The 16,734-nt window shown below is 37.7% G+C and overlaps 1 protein-coding gene across 1 annotated transcript; it reads right to left on the bottom strand.

Annotated features, from left to right (window-relative positions):
• Positions 1–852: 852 nt before the first annotated feature.
• Positions 853–10,206, bottom strand: cfap91 (cilia and flagella associated protein 91). Its single transcript, XM_038308026.1, has 16 exons — positions 10,036–10,206; positions 9,874–9,950; positions 7,443–7,579; positions 7,287–7,349; positions 7,085–7,141; positions 6,819–6,988; positions 6,557–6,734; positions 5,625–5,782; positions 5,372–5,532; positions 5,186–5,299; positions 2,859–2,930; positions 2,610–2,756; positions 2,311–2,532; positions 1,755–1,903; positions 1,576–1,667; positions 853–1,450 (listed from the first exon to the last, which is right to left on the bottom strand). The coding sequence occupies exons 1-16, from the start codon at positions 10,121–10,123 to the stop codon at positions 1,284–1,286; spliced, it is 2,052 nt and encodes a 683-aa protein (XP_038163954.1). The 5' UTR covers positions 10,124–10,206; the 3' UTR covers positions 853–1,283.
• Between the last annotated feature and the right edge of the window lie 6,528 nt (positions 10,207–16,734).

Here is a 16,734-nt window from a genome sequence, read left to right as displayed (position 1 = left end):
CAGAAATTATCTGAAGAGTGAATTCTCTCATAAAACCCAACTGGGTTTACAGTAGACACTGTTCACTGTGTTGATTAGCTTCAAATAGAACATAAAGAACAGGAAACCAAACCAAACCAATTATTCAATGAATGTTTCCAGAAGCATCAACAGCATCTGGACCCTGATGTAATTCTTTCTTTGCACAGCAGGCTTTGGTCACTATTTTGCACACATGATGCTCTAATGTAAGGATTCACATAACTGCAACATTGGGGGCGTTCATTACTTAAAAAAAGGACAAATCAAAGTTCCCATCACTGAGTCACATGATAGCTTTATCTGAAGCACACAGAAGGATTTGGGTGCACTGTCTGTAAGCTGTCACTTTAATCAGTGTAATCAAATACAACCTGTTACCCCTGTCTATGAGCAACTCGTTTAATGCATCAATGGTATAGGATAATGGGTTTTCACTGTGCTGTGTGGCAAACAGCGCTTAATCTGTAGTTAAACTTGTGGATTTTAACTTAACTACACATTTGGACCTGGATTAGCTGGTGGCACCATTTATTTACCAACCGTTTATTTATATACTAAATCTCAATCTGTCTGCTAAAGGTGAATACATTTTAATATGATTGGATGGGACAGATCTTTTAAAAGGGAACTATTGTAACTGTTGCAGCATGTCATAAATCCATTCATGTTCACAAATCAACCTTTGCTTTTTTATCTCAATGAGCGTATTTTAAGAATCTGTATTGTTTATTAAAAAGTCAGAGACATCAGAAATGAAAAAGAAAACAATGACAGAAACTTTTTTTTTGCAATACTTTTATTAAACATCTCAAATAAACACACCAAACACAACTTATTAAGGAATTTGTTGCATGTTGGATATTCATGACATCTCAAAGGCCAATTCAAAACAGACACAAAAAAAACACTTTGGAGCTGATTTTTAAAAAGCAGACTTCTTAAATATTTATGAAACCTTTCTCAAAAATACATATACATCCAAATGATAATATCTCATCTCATCTGTCAGATTCACAGTTATAGCGTGTTTTAAAATCCCCTCCAGCTGTACAATCTTTATATACTCAAGACTTGTAAATCTTGCAGCCTCACTTGGGTATTGAATTAAATAATACTTCAATGGGATTTAATTTCTTAATAGATAGAATTAGATTTATGAGACTGCTTTAATAAAAAAAACAACAGTTTTGGATCAGATATTAAAGCCTAGCCTTTTAATCTTTGTATACGTCTTTACTTAGAATCCGGGAAGCTTGATTATGTTATTCCAGCTTCTCTTGGCCGTTCATCTCGTCCTCAGCCTGTCTAGAGGTTCCTACACCAGAGATGGTCACCTGTGGCGATTCAGGACGATGGGTTCCAGTGGGCGCCTCAAGTCCCTGAATGATGCTCTGAGCTGCCTCCAAGTGTCTCTGCTGCTTCAAGTGTACTGGGGGAGAAATGTCAGATATGATTGAGAAAAAGCAGTGAAAATTTACTTAGCTTTTTTTTTTTAGATTTCATGTTAGTTTTTTTTTATTTACTTTTTCCTTACATAAGTTTGTAAAAACGAACCTCTTTTTCTGATGTTAATCTTCTCAACTTCAGGGATAAGAAAGCTGTACACCAGCTCTGACACAATCTCCTCCGACTGACAACTGTCCAAGCTACACAAAATATACACACTATTTCATTTTCAGCCTTTAATTTCCCCCCCAAAAAACCTAAACAAAGACATAAAAGTCATAATTTACCTTTTTTCAAGAGCGTAAGCAACATCGTTGAGCTGCTCTGCCTTCCTACGGATCTCCTCTCTGCTCTGCTCATCAGCCACACGCTCCACATATCCCAAAATGATGTCCTCTAAATACATATCCACACTTTCCTGGTGCACCTGCACTATCTGACACATTAAAGGTTTATTTCTTAGGATCGAATTTAACCATATTTTACTTACATATTCATGCTGAAAACTAAATAAAGTTAAAACCCATTCCCTGAACCTACATTCTTTACCTTTAAACACAGTGTTGGCAGTATCATGGTGTTGGAATGCTCTCTTCAATTACACTTTTAGTTGAGAATTAAAACTATGTATCATCAAACAATACTCTCCCGTTATGTTTTTTTTTTAGCAAATAAAATCACAATTCTACTCTCTCTCTCTCTATATATATATATATATATATACATATATCTATATATCTATCTACATATACATATATATTTATATATACTCCTGCAGAAAGGTCTACATGTCCTGTTTTCATTAAAGGTGTTTTTCCTGATGGCACAAAATGATGGACACACTTGTCTGAAAATCTCATCTCCTTCTCTGCGTCTACGCTCCTCCAACTGACGCCTCCCGCTCTCCTCTGCCTCCCGCTTGCGTCGCTCTCTTTCAGCCATCAGTGTGAAAGCATGGATTCTGCGCTCCTCCTGGAGCAGAACCAGCTCCTTGGACAAGCTATCAAACAGCTGTGTGAGGGTCTGACCAACCACTGCTGCCTGACATGCTTCCTCCTGCAAGGCCTATGGAGGAAAAGAGAGGGTGCAATCAGAGGATTGACGAGCTTGTAAACTTTATGAGTTGTTAAAATGTCCTTCACCTTGTTCATCTGCTCATCCCTCTTTTCCTTCAGAGTCATTATATGTTTTTTTTCAGCTTTATTTAGCTCCTGCTCCTCACTCTGCAGAGCGTGGAGTTTCCTCAGCTCCCTGATGAGCTCTTGATTGTTCTCTTTACCCTGAAACATCTACGGAACAAAATGGAAAAAAAGAGAGACACAGACGATGCACTAAAACCCATGTAAGAAAGACTTCAGGAATCATAAGACATAATGTAAGCAGATACAGACCTCATATTGGGTTCTTCTTCCTCTGAGTAGTTTTTGCAAACAAATTACTGCAAACTCTGTCTGCTCACCCTCCTGAATAAAGATACAGGTGCTGGTCATAAAATTAGAATATCATGAAAAAGTAGATTGATTTCAGTAATTCCATTTAAAAAGTGAAACTTGTATATTATATTCATACATTACATACAAACTCATATATTTCAGATGTTTATTTTGTTTAATTTTGATGATTACAAATGACAACAAATGAAAATCTCAAATTCATCATATCAGAAAATTAGAATATTACTGAAGACCAATAAAAACAAAGGATTTATAGAAATGTTGGCCAACTGAAAAGTATGAACATGAAAAGTATGAGCATGTACAGCACTCAGTATTTAGTTGGGCCTCCTTTGGCCTGTATTACTGCAGCAATGCGGCGTGGCATGGAGTCGATCAGTCTGTGGCACTGCTCAGGTGTTATGATAGCCCAGGTTGCTCTAATAGTGGCTTTTAGCTCTTCTGAATTGTTGGGTCTGGTGTATTGCATCTTCTTCTTCACAATACCCCATAGATTTTCTATGGGGTTAAGGTCAGGAGAGTTTGCTGGCCAATTAAGAACAGGGATACCATGGTCCTTCAACCAGGTACTGGTAGCTTTGGCACTGTGTGCAGGTGCCAAGTCCTGTTGGAAAATGAAATCTGCATCTCCAAAAAGTTGGTCAGCTGCAGGAAGCATGAAGTGCTCTAAAACTTCCTGGTATGTGGCTGCGTTGACCCTGGACCTCAGAAAACACAATGGACCAACACCAGCAGATGACATGGCACCCCAAACCATCACTGACTGTGGAAACTTTACACTGGACTTCAAGCAACGTGGATGAAGTGCCTCTCTTCTTTTCCTTTAGACTCTGGGACCTTGATTTCCAAAGGAAATGCAAAATTTACTTTCATCAGAGAACATGACTTTGGACCACTCACCAGCAGTCCAGTCCTGTTTCTCTTTAGCCCAGGCAAGACGCTTCTGACGCTGTATGTGGTTCAAGAGTGGCTTGACACAAGGAATGCGACAGCAGAAACCCATGTCTTTCATACGTCTGTGTGTGGTGGTTCTTGAAGCACTCACTCCAGCTGCAGTCCACTCTTTGTGAATCTCCCCCACATTTTTGAATGGGTTTTGTTTCACAATCCTCTCCAGGGTGTTGTTATCTCTCTTGCTTGTACACTTTTTTCGACCACATCTTTTCCTTCCCTTCGCCTCTCTATTAATGTGCTTGGACACTGAGCTCTGTGAACAGCCAGCCTCTTTAGCGATGACCTTTTGTGTCTTGCCCTCCTTGTGCAAGGTGTCGATGGTCGTCTTTTGGACAACTGTCAAGTCAGCAGTCTTCCCCATGATTGTGTAGCCTATAGAACTAGACTGAAAGACCATTTAAAGGCTTTTGCAGGTGGTTTGAGTTAATTAGCTGATTAGAGTGTGGCACCAGGGGCCATCAATTTTGAACCTTTTCACAATATTCTAATTTTCTGATATGATGAATTTGAGATTTTCATTTGTTGTCATTTGTAATCATCAAAATTAAACAAAATAAACATCTGAAATATATGAGTTTATATGTAATGTATGAATATAATATACAAGTTTCACTTTTTAAATGGAATTACTGAAATCAATCTACTTTTTCATGATATTCTAATTTTATGACCAGCACCTGTACATAAGGTAGTTCACAAAGACTTTTTTCTGAAAAAGCTCCATGCAAGTTTGATACTCCTCAGTGTTCCTTGTTATATTTAACTCAGCTTTAGTATTGTAAAATTAAAATATGATAACATATGAAATTTCTATTTATAGAGGGAGTAAATGTATGTATTCCCTACACCTCCAGAGATAATTTGCCCTTTCTTCTTGACAGTAATTCAAGCCTAGTCAGACTAGATGAGAATGTCAATGATTAAGTAAAAAGCCTTCCTTTTGTGCACTGTTGTCCCTACCATGCTTCATTGTATCCTATGTAGGTCAAAAAGGCAGATTATGTTTTATCATCTAATCTTCTTCTGCCATGTGTTTTATTTTTGTTTTTGTTTCCCATTATGACCTTATCAAGCTGGTCTTTACAGATCAGGTTGATAAGGTCGGATAGCTAGATGGATTGTGGATTTTAACCTTAGGGTATCAGAGTATAACGGGATGAACATATAGACATGCCACAGTTATCAGAGTTTGATCTAAAAAGAAGGGTCAGGAACATGTTTTCCTTCTGCTCCCATTAAGGGGCTGTGGGTACCTTCGGTTTTCCGCAATGAATAGATTAAAAGCAAAATACAGACTGCATCTAACTCACCTCAGGGGGGGTTTCTACCGTTGGAGTGACAGCAGCAGGAGGAGGCTTCTCCTTTTTGATCAGAAGACGAAGCCTCTTCTCTTTCGTTTCCACAGCCTCTTCCTCACTGAGGGCCTGTTTAGTGATAATTAATAATGAATGTGTTGCCAGATTTTAGATTCTATACTCAGTAAGAACGATCTTTACCTTGTAATCGTTAAGTTTTTTCACAGCTTTTTCTACAGCAGACTTCTTCCCAGTCTTGATGTCTTTAGATTGTTTCTTCCGTTGCTTAAAAGATTTCTCTACTCCTACCTGCTGTAGTTTTCCCTCTATGTGCATCCTCTTAGCTTCCAGTTTTCTAAGTGCTGCAGAAATAAGAATAAGATCAGAGGCATCTAAAAGATCGTAAACATCTTGTTTAATAAGAAGGTCCCATCAACACAATTGGAGGCCTTACACCTCATGTAGACTTTGTGGATTTTCTCCAGCTTGAGATCCTTTTCTCTCAGGCGCGCAGCGTATATTTGGGTTAATCTGTTATTTGCAGCTTCGTTCTCAGCTTCATTTCCCTGCAGCCGCAGATCCATTAGCACAGCAAGGCGGGCATCGTGCAGCCTGGTCAACAAAGATATGCTAAGGGTTTAGTTTCACCTTAAAAAACAAACTATTTAATATTTGTTATATTTGAAGGTTGATAATAAGGTATGGGATATATACACAAGTTTAATAGAGAAGATTAAAAAAATTCCACGGAAATAAAGCTAAACTGGAATAGTAGTGTCTGAAGTAAAAACAAACAAAAGGAAAGTACTGATTTTAAATGCTAAATTGCTAGCTAACACAACACCAAGACAGGAAGACCAACATCAATCAGCATAGAAAACAAATAATTGCTGACAATGGTGGAAAGGGTTAAAGGAAAACTTCTAAACATTTCTGAAGTCCATTATTTAACAATAAAAATGATTAATCATAAGTTTCGATCATTTATAACACTTTCCATCAGTAAAATTATCCTGATTTTTAAACTCAAGGTTACACTATGTAAGAAAATCAGAAGAAAAACAACCTAAAATCTACGTCTTAGGGTGTAAAGGAGGAGTTCTAAATGTTAAACTTTAAGAAAACACAATTTGAAAATGTCTTAATATGTCTAATTTATTGCTGCTGGTAAAAAGTTTCTTTTCCTTAAAAGGAACAGGAAGGAGGGCTGCATGGTGGCACAGATTGGAGATTTAACTTTATAAATGATGTAATATCTCATTCTTTGTTAAGATAATTTTTTATTGTTTAAGAATTTTTTTTATTATTGGAACTTACGATGATGTTTTTTTTATATATATTTTGAGGTTGTAGATGAAAAAGTGTTTGATGCACTCAACAACTGACTTTTGGATTTCCTCTTCCCTGAAAGCCCACTCCTTGGCCTCCATCTCCACGATCATTCGCCTCCTCTTGTCGAGCTGGCTCAGGTCATGCATCGGAGGGAGGCTGGCTTCCCAAACCTGCTTGGCACGCATCCGCTCTATCATTTCCACCTCAGCGAGGCCTGCTGGCAAGCCGTGACCTGAGAGGCAGGGATTAAATTGTATGTCTGTGAGATTTAGATTTCATGCTTGTAAAGTGAAGGTGGTCGCAGCTGATCTCACACCCCAAGTCAACGATGCCAGTTGCAGGATCTCGGAGGGACCTGTCCCAGGATGCAGCACATACTCAGGGCTGTAGGGGTCAGTCTGCGTTTCATTTTCTCTGTAGTCTGTCTGAACCCCCACTGTGCGCTGGGCGGGTTGCTGCTCCTCCTCACTGGCTTCAAAATCTTCCCTGCAGTGATTTTACAGTCAAACACAGCATGTGCTTCGAATTGAAACAGTGATACTGAAAAAAGGTTAAGCTACTTAATAAACATATAGAACCTACCCAGAAAATTCAAATACAACATCTGGTGGAAAGCTTTGTTCAAACGGAATCACAGGACTAAAATGAGAGCAAAAAAAATTCATATATCTATTTTTATTCATTATCTATGCATCATTTTGTATATTTAAACTCTCCTAGAGCAAGGTAAATAAATGCAGCATGTTAAAATTAAAACATTAGAATATATTCAGACAAATCAAACCTTTTAATGTATTTCCAGTAATTAGCTCCGGTCACAGGGCATTTATGAGGGTTTGGATTAACTCTGTAACAAAGATAACGCAGTCATAATTAGAATAATGAAGAAGCATTGTTCTACTGGAATGATTCAGAAAACCGAACTGCTGATTTTATTCACCCGGCCAGTTTCTGCAGGACCTCCCTGCACTGTACAGCCCGTCCTCGCCAGTCATTAGCATAGGATGGCACTGCGTCCAGTTTGAGAGTGTACCGAGGTTGGCTGCTAAATATAGACTCGAAATCAACAACCTTTCTCTAAATGAGATAAAAAGAAAAATATAAAAAAATATTGAAACATCAAAGCAACAATGTGTCACAATCCACTGCTGCTTTGTTTTAATTTGATTTAGGATGCAATATTGATGTCAAGGTCTTAACATTAAGTATAATTCTTTTGTGTGCCATGATCTGAACTTTTTGGTTCTGTGTAAGTTTTCATTTTGGGTTCTCAGCTATTCCTTATTTTATGTTATTCTGTATTGTCAAGATTAATATAATTTTTGAATTTTTAGTTTTAGTCTTCCTTGATATCTCTTTTCAGCATTTTTGCAATTATTTATTCATTTGACTAGTTTAACTTAGTTATTCGTTCTCTTATGTTTAGGTTATGTTTTCCATGGCTTCATTTATTTCCAGTCCCTTCTCTTATCCTCTAGTTTTTCCCTTGGTCATTCCTTATTTTTTGTAGTCATCTGTTTTATTCCCCTTTAAGTTATTTTCTAGTTACAGTTAAACCATGTTTTCCCTGTTTACTCTTTGTTGCCCTCTTGTGCCCATTTCTTTCCCCTTAGCTCCATTCTAGCTGCTTCTGTCCTCACCTGCTCCCAATTAGCTGATCACTCCACTCCTTGTTCTGTCTCCCATATACACTGCTCCTCTGCAGTTCCCCAGTGCTAGGTTCTCTTTGTTTCGTCTTGTATGTTTCTCCCGAACTTCTCTAGTTTTTGTTTCCTGAGTTCCCAGCCTGTTATTTCTGCATTTATGTTTTTGTACCATCTGCTTTACAATTAAACCTCCAAGAACTATCGCTGCCTCCTCTACTCTGCATTTGGGTCCACAACAACATCCACCAACCCTTATATTGTGTTATGTTCATTAGTTACTATTATTATTATCATTATTAGTGTTTTCTGTGGATTTTAATTCATATTCTTACATTTTACTTTTGCTTCTACTTTTCGGTTTAGCTCCCTTTGTTCATTCTGCTTTTTTATTTTACATGTTTCTTTTGTCATGTCATTTTCACTCAGCTGTTCGGTGTGGCGTTGATTGGTCTCCCATGGTTTCCATGTCACTTTTATACCTCCTCTGGTTTCAACTAGTGGTGGGTTATTCTATTTATGTGTCCCCAGGTTCCAGGTGCTGCTTTTCTCAAGTCTTTCCTGTAGTTTATTATAAATAATACCACCTTTTTTTATGTGAGTACAATGCAACTTCAAATTTGGGAATCAGAGTAGAAGTGGGCTCCAGATAAAACTGTCTGCAGATTAGATAATTGCTCCTGTGGGTCCAGGTCCTATATGTGGGTTCAGGTTGTATTACACGGTTATATTACTTCTAGTAGATTTTCAAGAGATTTGCAATTTTTAGTGGCTTGCTTGTCAGATTACTTTTAAGCATAATTCAGCATAATTTCAGAAAGCCAACAATTCTGAACTAAAAATTGTCTGAAGCAATATTATATTTAATTCAAAAATCTAAAATACTGTAATAATCCCAAAGATAAAATTAAATGTCACTATATATTTGGTCTGATGTAATGTTCTAATCTTAAAATCATGTTTTTGATGGGAAATCGTCACAAAAAAACTAAAAGAAGGCCTTAAATCCATTTATCTATTTGATTATAATAATGTTTTTACTTTGCCTCTATAAAGATGGTGTTAAAGAGTTATGTTTTGGACTCTTCTGTTTTTATTTTACATTTTAATACTGGGTAATGCAATTGGCAGACACGTGTGAGTTTCAGTTCCCATAAGAAAGATAAAGTAATGTACTTAATGCCAACAATGCTCTCAAACTAAACACTTATATATCTGTATTCAACTAGGGAAATGCTGGATGGCACATATTTCATGTGATTAATATATATAGAAAAAAACAAAGTGACCTTTGCTGTCACCAGTCCGCACGTCACATTTACAAGTTTACACTAACTTTTTCTGGCAGAAATGTCTCAAGTTTACCATCATTACTATTACTCTCCATTTCCTCAGGCATGTTGTTTTGAGAGTTTGAAATTACCAAAAGAGATCTGGAGATTGTCATTATGTTTTACATCTAATCTTAAAGCCCGTCACTTCACAATTAGTTTATTATCATTATTTTCCTTTGTACATATTATTTCTTGCTTCTTAGAAAATAAGAAAATTAATAATCTATAGTTGTCAAACTATAGGCTATGAGGAAAATACTTTCTTTATGGATGTAAATAAAACAACTAATAATATATATATATATATATATATATATATATATATATATATATATATATATATAAGGCCCTGACTGTTATGTTGAACAGATCAGTAGATGAACCAATAACTCACGTAGTTCACAGTGGTCGCATAGGCTTTGAGAATAGCCCTGTTGCGGTCCACCTCTGATGACACGGTGTAAACGGGATCTGCCATATAAGGTTTAATGAAGGTAAACAAGATAAGTGCAGGATATAATCCAGCGTTTTCATAGCTTTCGCTGCGTTCACTTACCATATAAACAGTCAAAAGGCCGCTCCGTGATCACAGCTCTAGTTGTATCTTTGGTCCTAGTAGTACTCTGGGTTACAGAATAGCTCATTATGGTTCTGTGATTTTATCCAGTTTAGCGTACCTGTTAGCAGCGATGTTGAAACTGTACAAAACGAAAAAGTGTCCAACCCCGTAACCATGGAGACGGATAGCGTTCCGCAAGAAAAGGGGAGGAGTTACTCCCGCTGATGGGAAATGCGTAAATGCTTTGGGATCCGACTCGTTTGGCTTAGTTCACTGACAAATCCTTTTTTAAAAGTCTCCTCAAAAAATGTTGCATAGACAGAGCACCACATTTCAAAATATGTAACGCATTAAGACAGACAAAAAAAAAGTTGAATGCTTTATTTTCAATGTATAGAGTAGCTACAACAATGTTGTTAGCCAACATCTGTTTTAGCAGCTATGGTGTTGGTGCTTTCATAAGTAGCCTGTATTAAAATAAGTGCAAAAAGAGATTAGCCAATGCTACCTTTCCTGGTGTTTGGGCTCTCCGATTTTATCCAAAATTGCACAGCATATTTTAGAATTAATAAAAACCTCTAAAAAAAAAAAAAAAAAAAAAAGGTCTCCGCCACGTGACGTCATTTGTTTACCTCGGGCGCGGTGCATCATGGGAAAACCACCATATTAGGTGGAAAGTCGAGATAAGCCACACGCGGCTGTTCTTTCGGCACAATTATTTACCAGAAATGACACCATCGTGTTTTGTGAGAGGCTGCCAGTCCCGGTGTCGTGCCAAGGTAGTTATCCCTGAAATAGAAAATGGAGTGCACGTGTAATCATTAAAGACTATATGCAGAAGGAAAATAATTTTTTCCTGGTTGAAATTTAGTACTTATATCTGGGATGAAATAAAACCTGCTGTAATCTGTTCCCCCTGTCTAAATCAGACAAAAAAGGCCCCAGCTTTTTCATTTTTGGCTTATAAGCATCTTTTATTATGACAATTTATTCCTGAAACTTTGGATGTGATGGACCTTTATTTCTTAAAGTTATAAGGGGGGAACAAATTATAGCAGGCCACCTGCTATAATCTGTTCCCCCTTTCTAAATCAGGCAAAAAAGGTCTCAGCTTTTCCATTTTTGGCTTATAAACATCTTTCATGATGACAACTAACCCCTGAAACTTTGGAGTTGATTGACCTTTATTTCTTAAAGTTATAAGGGGGGAACATATTATAGCAGACCAACTGCTATAATCTGTTCCCCCTGTCTAAATCAGGCAAAAAAGGCGCCAGCTTTTTCATTTTTGGCTTATAAGCATCTTTTATGATGCCAAAAATGGAAAAGCTGGGGCCTTTTTTTGTCTGATTTAGACAGGGGGAACAGATTATAGCAGGTGGCCTGCTATAATTTGTTCCCTCCTTGTAACTTTAAGAAATAAAGGTCCATAACACCCAAAGTTTCAGGAATAAATTGTCATCATAAAAGATGCTTATAAGCCAAAAATGAAAAAGCTGGGGCCTTTTTTGCCTGATTTAGACTGGGGGAACAGATTACAGTAGGTTTTATTTCATCCCATATTGCCAGTTTTGGCAATATGGGATGAAATAAAACGGCTGATGTTAGAACACAAACTGTTTATTAAGGACAGTACAACATAGATAAATTGTAAGTTACTATAAACACAAATATAGATTTAAGTACTAAATTTCAACCAGGAAAAAATTATTTTCCTTCTGCATATAGTCTTTAATGATTACACGTGCACTCCATTTTCTATTTCATTTTTATTACAAGTATATGGTTTACAACAGTTTTCAATGGGATGAGAACATTTGGACACTGTGAAACAATGAGAGATTTTAAGGGACGTATGGAAAAGAACAAGGATCTGTTTGCTTTCAGAGGAAGGAGTAGACACTGCTGTCAGCGACCAGCTTTCAAGCAAACGTTTGTGTTTTATTATTAGTTTTAGATATCACTGGCGATATTCTGCTATAACATGTGAAGTAAAGAATAAAACAGTAAAGCTCAACTTTCATACACATAAAACCTTTCAAATTTCAAGTTCTGCACGTTGGAATTGAGGCGGAGTTAACTCGGGTTGTCCTTCCTACTCCGTGCGCGCTCCCGACGAGGGGATACAAATTTTCACAGGGATAACTACCTTGGCACGACACCGGTACGATAATTTCACATTCTGCTTACTTTTTTCCATATAGTCAGAGAAACAAACTCAATCCTTTAGTCCTTCGTTTAGCTATGCTGCGGTTGTTTACACTACGCCTTTTCCCCAAAAAATGGCGTCTTAGCAACAAATGTCACATGACTGGCGGAGACCGATTACTAATATGTTTGATATTGTCATGATCGTGGTGCTGGTGACTGGCTCGATTACTTATTTTATTCACCTGCCTAGCTTTGCCGTGTTTCTCATTACTACTAATTTGTTTCAACTGCTCCAGTCTCCATTTAACCTGCCTTCTACCAGTCATCAGTGCCAGTGATTTTGAGCCCTTGGTTAGAGTCTTCTAGCGAGTATTAGTGTTTTCTGATTACCTGATCCCAACCCATTCTACCTTTGGGCCTATAAGCCTGCCTGTTCCCGTTCTGATCTTTTTGCCTGACCTGTCTTCTGAATCCTGCTGGATTCTGACTGGTAACTGAACCTGGAACTAGTGGTGGCCAAATGAAGCCTCATGAAGCAATTTAGGCCTCCAATTTAGGCCTCCAACCCAATGTTCATTACTTGATGCTTCATTCATTGCTCATCGGTGACTGGTCAACGGCAGCACCAAAACCGGTTGCTGCAGCACAGACACTATGACATATTTCAAAACTCATAAAAGAAATTAATGAGTGTAATATTGTCAAAATAAAGTATTTTGTTATACACATGTGTAATTTACTTTTAAGTAAATACAATTATTTATACCAACAATAATCCCTTTAATACAGAAATGATCTTAGTTGATGTTGTGGATTGATTGTTGCAAAAAAGATGGACTGTATGCTGTCTATTCATTACTTTTTTTCCTGGAAATTTAAAGTTATCTCCCCACAAAAAAGCGTTCTTCAAAAAGTATTTAGTCTGTATCTCCTGTTTGAGACATTGCTGAACAAACAACTAAATTTCAGTGTATTTAAGTGTTAGTTATATTTATCAATAAATAGGACTTTTTTCCACATTGTCTGATTTAAGGCAGTTTCTTTGTCGGCTAATTTAGACAGTTTAAACAATAAATTATTAAATTAAGATAAGGTGTCATTAATGTAGATCAGCTTCAAACAACACATCAAACACTTCTCCTGAAATACAAACCAATATGTCCAATAACACAAAATAAGAGTTAATGAGGAAATTGCCATCAGTTAGTGTGCAAACACACTTTATTAAAGCTTGTTTTGAGCAGTAATTTCAAAGTACTCCCAAATAGGAGAGGTCTTCCTTTCTTTTGCTGACTCCATTCTTCCCTCAAATAATGCTATTATGATATACTCAGATTCCATCTCCGCTGATATGCGACCAACCTAACTACAACAACCCACAGAGTAGCATGTTTCATTGAGCTTTTATTTTCAAATCTGACTTGCGAAATGCTGCAGTGGCATGATAACAGTAACATGAGGCATCATTTGTTACCGGTTCCACAAGACATTCATTAGACATGCCCCCTTTTTACTTGGCACATATCTCAGAGCCTGGCTTCAGATGTCCCATTACTACCTGGGACTGCTTCCTTGGGGAGTGGTTAGTGGTTAGAGCAGTGTACTTGATCTCTTAGGAGGTTGCAAGTAACCGGTTCGATCCCCGCAGCCTCCACTCTGGGTTACTGAGCAAAACCCTTAACCCCACACTGCTCCCCACTGAGGGAAAATAAAGGGAATTACATTTTTTTTTCTCCTGACATTGTCCTGTATTTCCCTTCCGTACCTCTTCAGATCTCAGATCTTCTGGCCTGGACTCCTGTGCATCTCTTTGACACTTGCTTTGGCTTCCTTTGTCTGGATCTGATCCCCTGCCTGTTCTCTGGTCTCTGGGGCCTTAGTGTCTGGGACACTCTGGGCAGTGTCCGCTGCGTCTTGTCGGCAGTTAAAAGGCTGGAAACAACCTCATCCGCTATAAGAACTAGAACTATTAGACCAGGTTAGTGACTCACATGTTCGTAATCTACCCAGATTGACATGATCACTAGCCTGTTTTTTTCATGCAGAGTTTCCTGCCTTATGCTAAGTTCACACCACAAGCAGCACAGGCAGCAAAAACAGCTAGTTTACATGCAAAGTTAATGATTGACGCACATCACAGCACAGCAAATGGTCTTGCAGTGCATCTTGATCAGCAGGAGCAGTGCCACATCAACCAGTCCGAGAGAAACTCCACCAAACTGAATGGGAAGACTGGATGGAAAGACGGAGAAAACCTGGGAATTCTTTAACATGGAATAGAAATTGATCATTGCTGGTTGCTCTCTCATCCGGTTATTTATGACCAATCATGCTATCAGAATAGAGAAAGGAGCAGAAAGGACCTTGCCTGGAGGATCATTAGCGAGGAAATCGGACTCTCTGATAAGTTATCTAGGCTTTTACAATGGTAAACATACTCCTTCAATCTACTGCTAATTTCACACTGCTCAATAAATGTTTATTCAGAGGATGTATACAGGAAGAGGTGGAAAACCTTAAGGGATAAATATGCAAGAGAGCTAAAGAAAGAGAAAGTAAGAGAAGTGGTGCAGCAGCAGATGAAGGGTCCTGTCCTTCCTTGAACCCTTCATCGCTCCCCGAGAGACCACCAGAAATATCCAGGGAAGGGTCGAGGAGGAGCAGGCCGCTGAGTACAGCCCGCCAGAGAAGCCAGAAGAAGAAAAGTCAGAGGTATTTGATGCAAGATGTCTGTTTAGTGAGACAGTTACAAAAAAGATCAGGTTCCATATCCCCAGTTTGAGGCATAGTGGTTCATATATATATATAAATATATATATATATATATATATATATATATATATATATATATATATATATATATATATATATATATATATATATATATATATATATTGACAGAAACAGCTTCTTGACCATCGTCTGCTTCTGGACCATCCTTTGCTGCTGCATCACCAGGTGTGTGTGGACCCAGTGACAACAGTGCAAAAAATTTAATCTAAATAAGACATGTTTTCTTAAAATAAGTGTTTTTTTCTTGAAGTGAGGTTAGTGAGACAAGATCATTTACATATAAAATAAGAAAAAACAATTGCATTGTCTTATTTCAAGTGCATATTATCTAATTATCTTATTTTAAGAGTAAAACTTCTTATTCCAGTGGCAAATTATCTTATTTACCTATACAAATTAAGGGCAAATACACTCAATTTAAGATTTTTTAAAACTTATTTCTTGATCATTTTGCATTGAAGGTGCGACTGCCTTCTGCTTAGCTAGTAAATACCTAGAAATGTGCTGTTTGCACTATGGCGGTCTTTTGAGAAGCTCTGATTCTTCTTCTGTCCCTTCTGGTGCAGTGAATCACCAGCAAATATGAAACCACTCTCTGATTTTTCTGCCTTAAGTTCCGCCTTCTCCCTTTCTGATTGCTTGTTTTCTAGTCTGTATGTGTGCGCGTGCGTGCTTAAAGCTAAAAAAAAAAAACAAAACAACAAAACGCTAGAATACGGTGGTTATCAAAATTAATATAAGGCTACGAAACTAGTCCCAATTGAAAAACTATATATTATTTAGGATAAAACAGGCAAAAGCTTCTAATTGCAGTTCTGTAAAGAATCAGGAGAGTGTCTTGATTTGTGGAACTCGAGAAATGTAAGTAACCAACGTTAGGATTTCTTTTATAAAACTGAATATTCTGAGTCAGATGGGAAATCTGAAGAATGCTGGTAAAATGGACAAAGTCTGTAAGCTATCAACATTTCAGATTCCCTTTAACCAATATTTGTTTGCTTTATCTGTTTTCATTTTTGACGGCAGTTCAGGTATAAATAACAGGCGCTATTTTTTTGTAGAACATAACATGAGAAGAAGATGCTAGAGATCTGATATTTTTTGTTTTCTTTCACCAAAGAAAAAAATTGCATTCACCAAAGATAAAAATCCGAAAGCTTATCTCATAATATTGAGATCAGCATCTCATAATTATGAGATATTATCTCTTAATTACAAGATCTTTCTCATAATTACGAGATATTTATCTCACAATTATGAGACCCTGATCTCAATATTATGAGATCTTATCTCATAATATTGAAGGACAGTCATTGCTGATCTCCGCTACATGAAACGTGAACAATTAAGTGGGTTGTTAGATTTAATCTGTTGGGATCCGGAGGCTTTCCCACCAGAGGGCGCCAAGGAATCCTTCCTGAGGGCTGGTGCTCACCTGCAACACCTGTTTTCCATCTGCTCATCAAGAGGTCCCTACTTAAGGAGGCGGAGAGCTACACTCCGGCGCCAGAGTGTTTGCCAGTTATGGTTAGCAAGCCTGAGCCAACCTGCCTGTCTGAATCTCTGACCACCTTGAAACCTGAACTTGAACCTGATCCGTTTTCTCCTTTCTTCTTCCCAGGTTGAACCTGCCTGAAAACCTGAAAACTCTGAAGAGTTTCTTTGTTGGAAATCTGCCCGCCTGATCTCTGAGGAACCCAGGAGAATCTTTACTGCCAAGGACCTGCCTGCCCGCTCTCTGAAGAATCTAGA

This window comes from Cyprinodon tularosa, unplaced genomic scaffold (genome assembly GCF_016077235.1).
Source record: "Cyprinodon tularosa strain WSP-4 unplaced genomic scaffold, ASM1607723v1 ctg629, whole genome shotgun sequence".
Taxonomy (NCBI): Eukaryota; Metazoa; Chordata; class Actinopteri; order Cyprinodontiformes; family Cyprinodontidae; genus Cyprinodon; species Cyprinodon tularosa.
The sequence above is the reverse complement of the archived record's forward strand: the minus strand, read 5'-3'. Positions and strand labels throughout refer to the sequence as shown.

Bases quoted from the DNA above. Each gene is read 5' to 3' on its own strand.
- cfap91 (XM_038308026.1), bottom strand. From the start codon at position 10,123: ATGAGCTATTCTGTAACCCAGAGTACTACTAGGACCAAAGATACAACT. The intron at 9,951-10,035 runs GTAAGTGAACGC...CTTATATGGCAG, and splicing joins GCCTTTTGACTGTTTATATG to ATCCCGTTTACACCGTGTCA. The intron at 7,350-7,442 runs GTGAATAAAATC...TCTTTGTTACAG, and splicing joins GTCCTGCAGAAACTGGCCGG to AGTTAATCCAAACCCTCATA.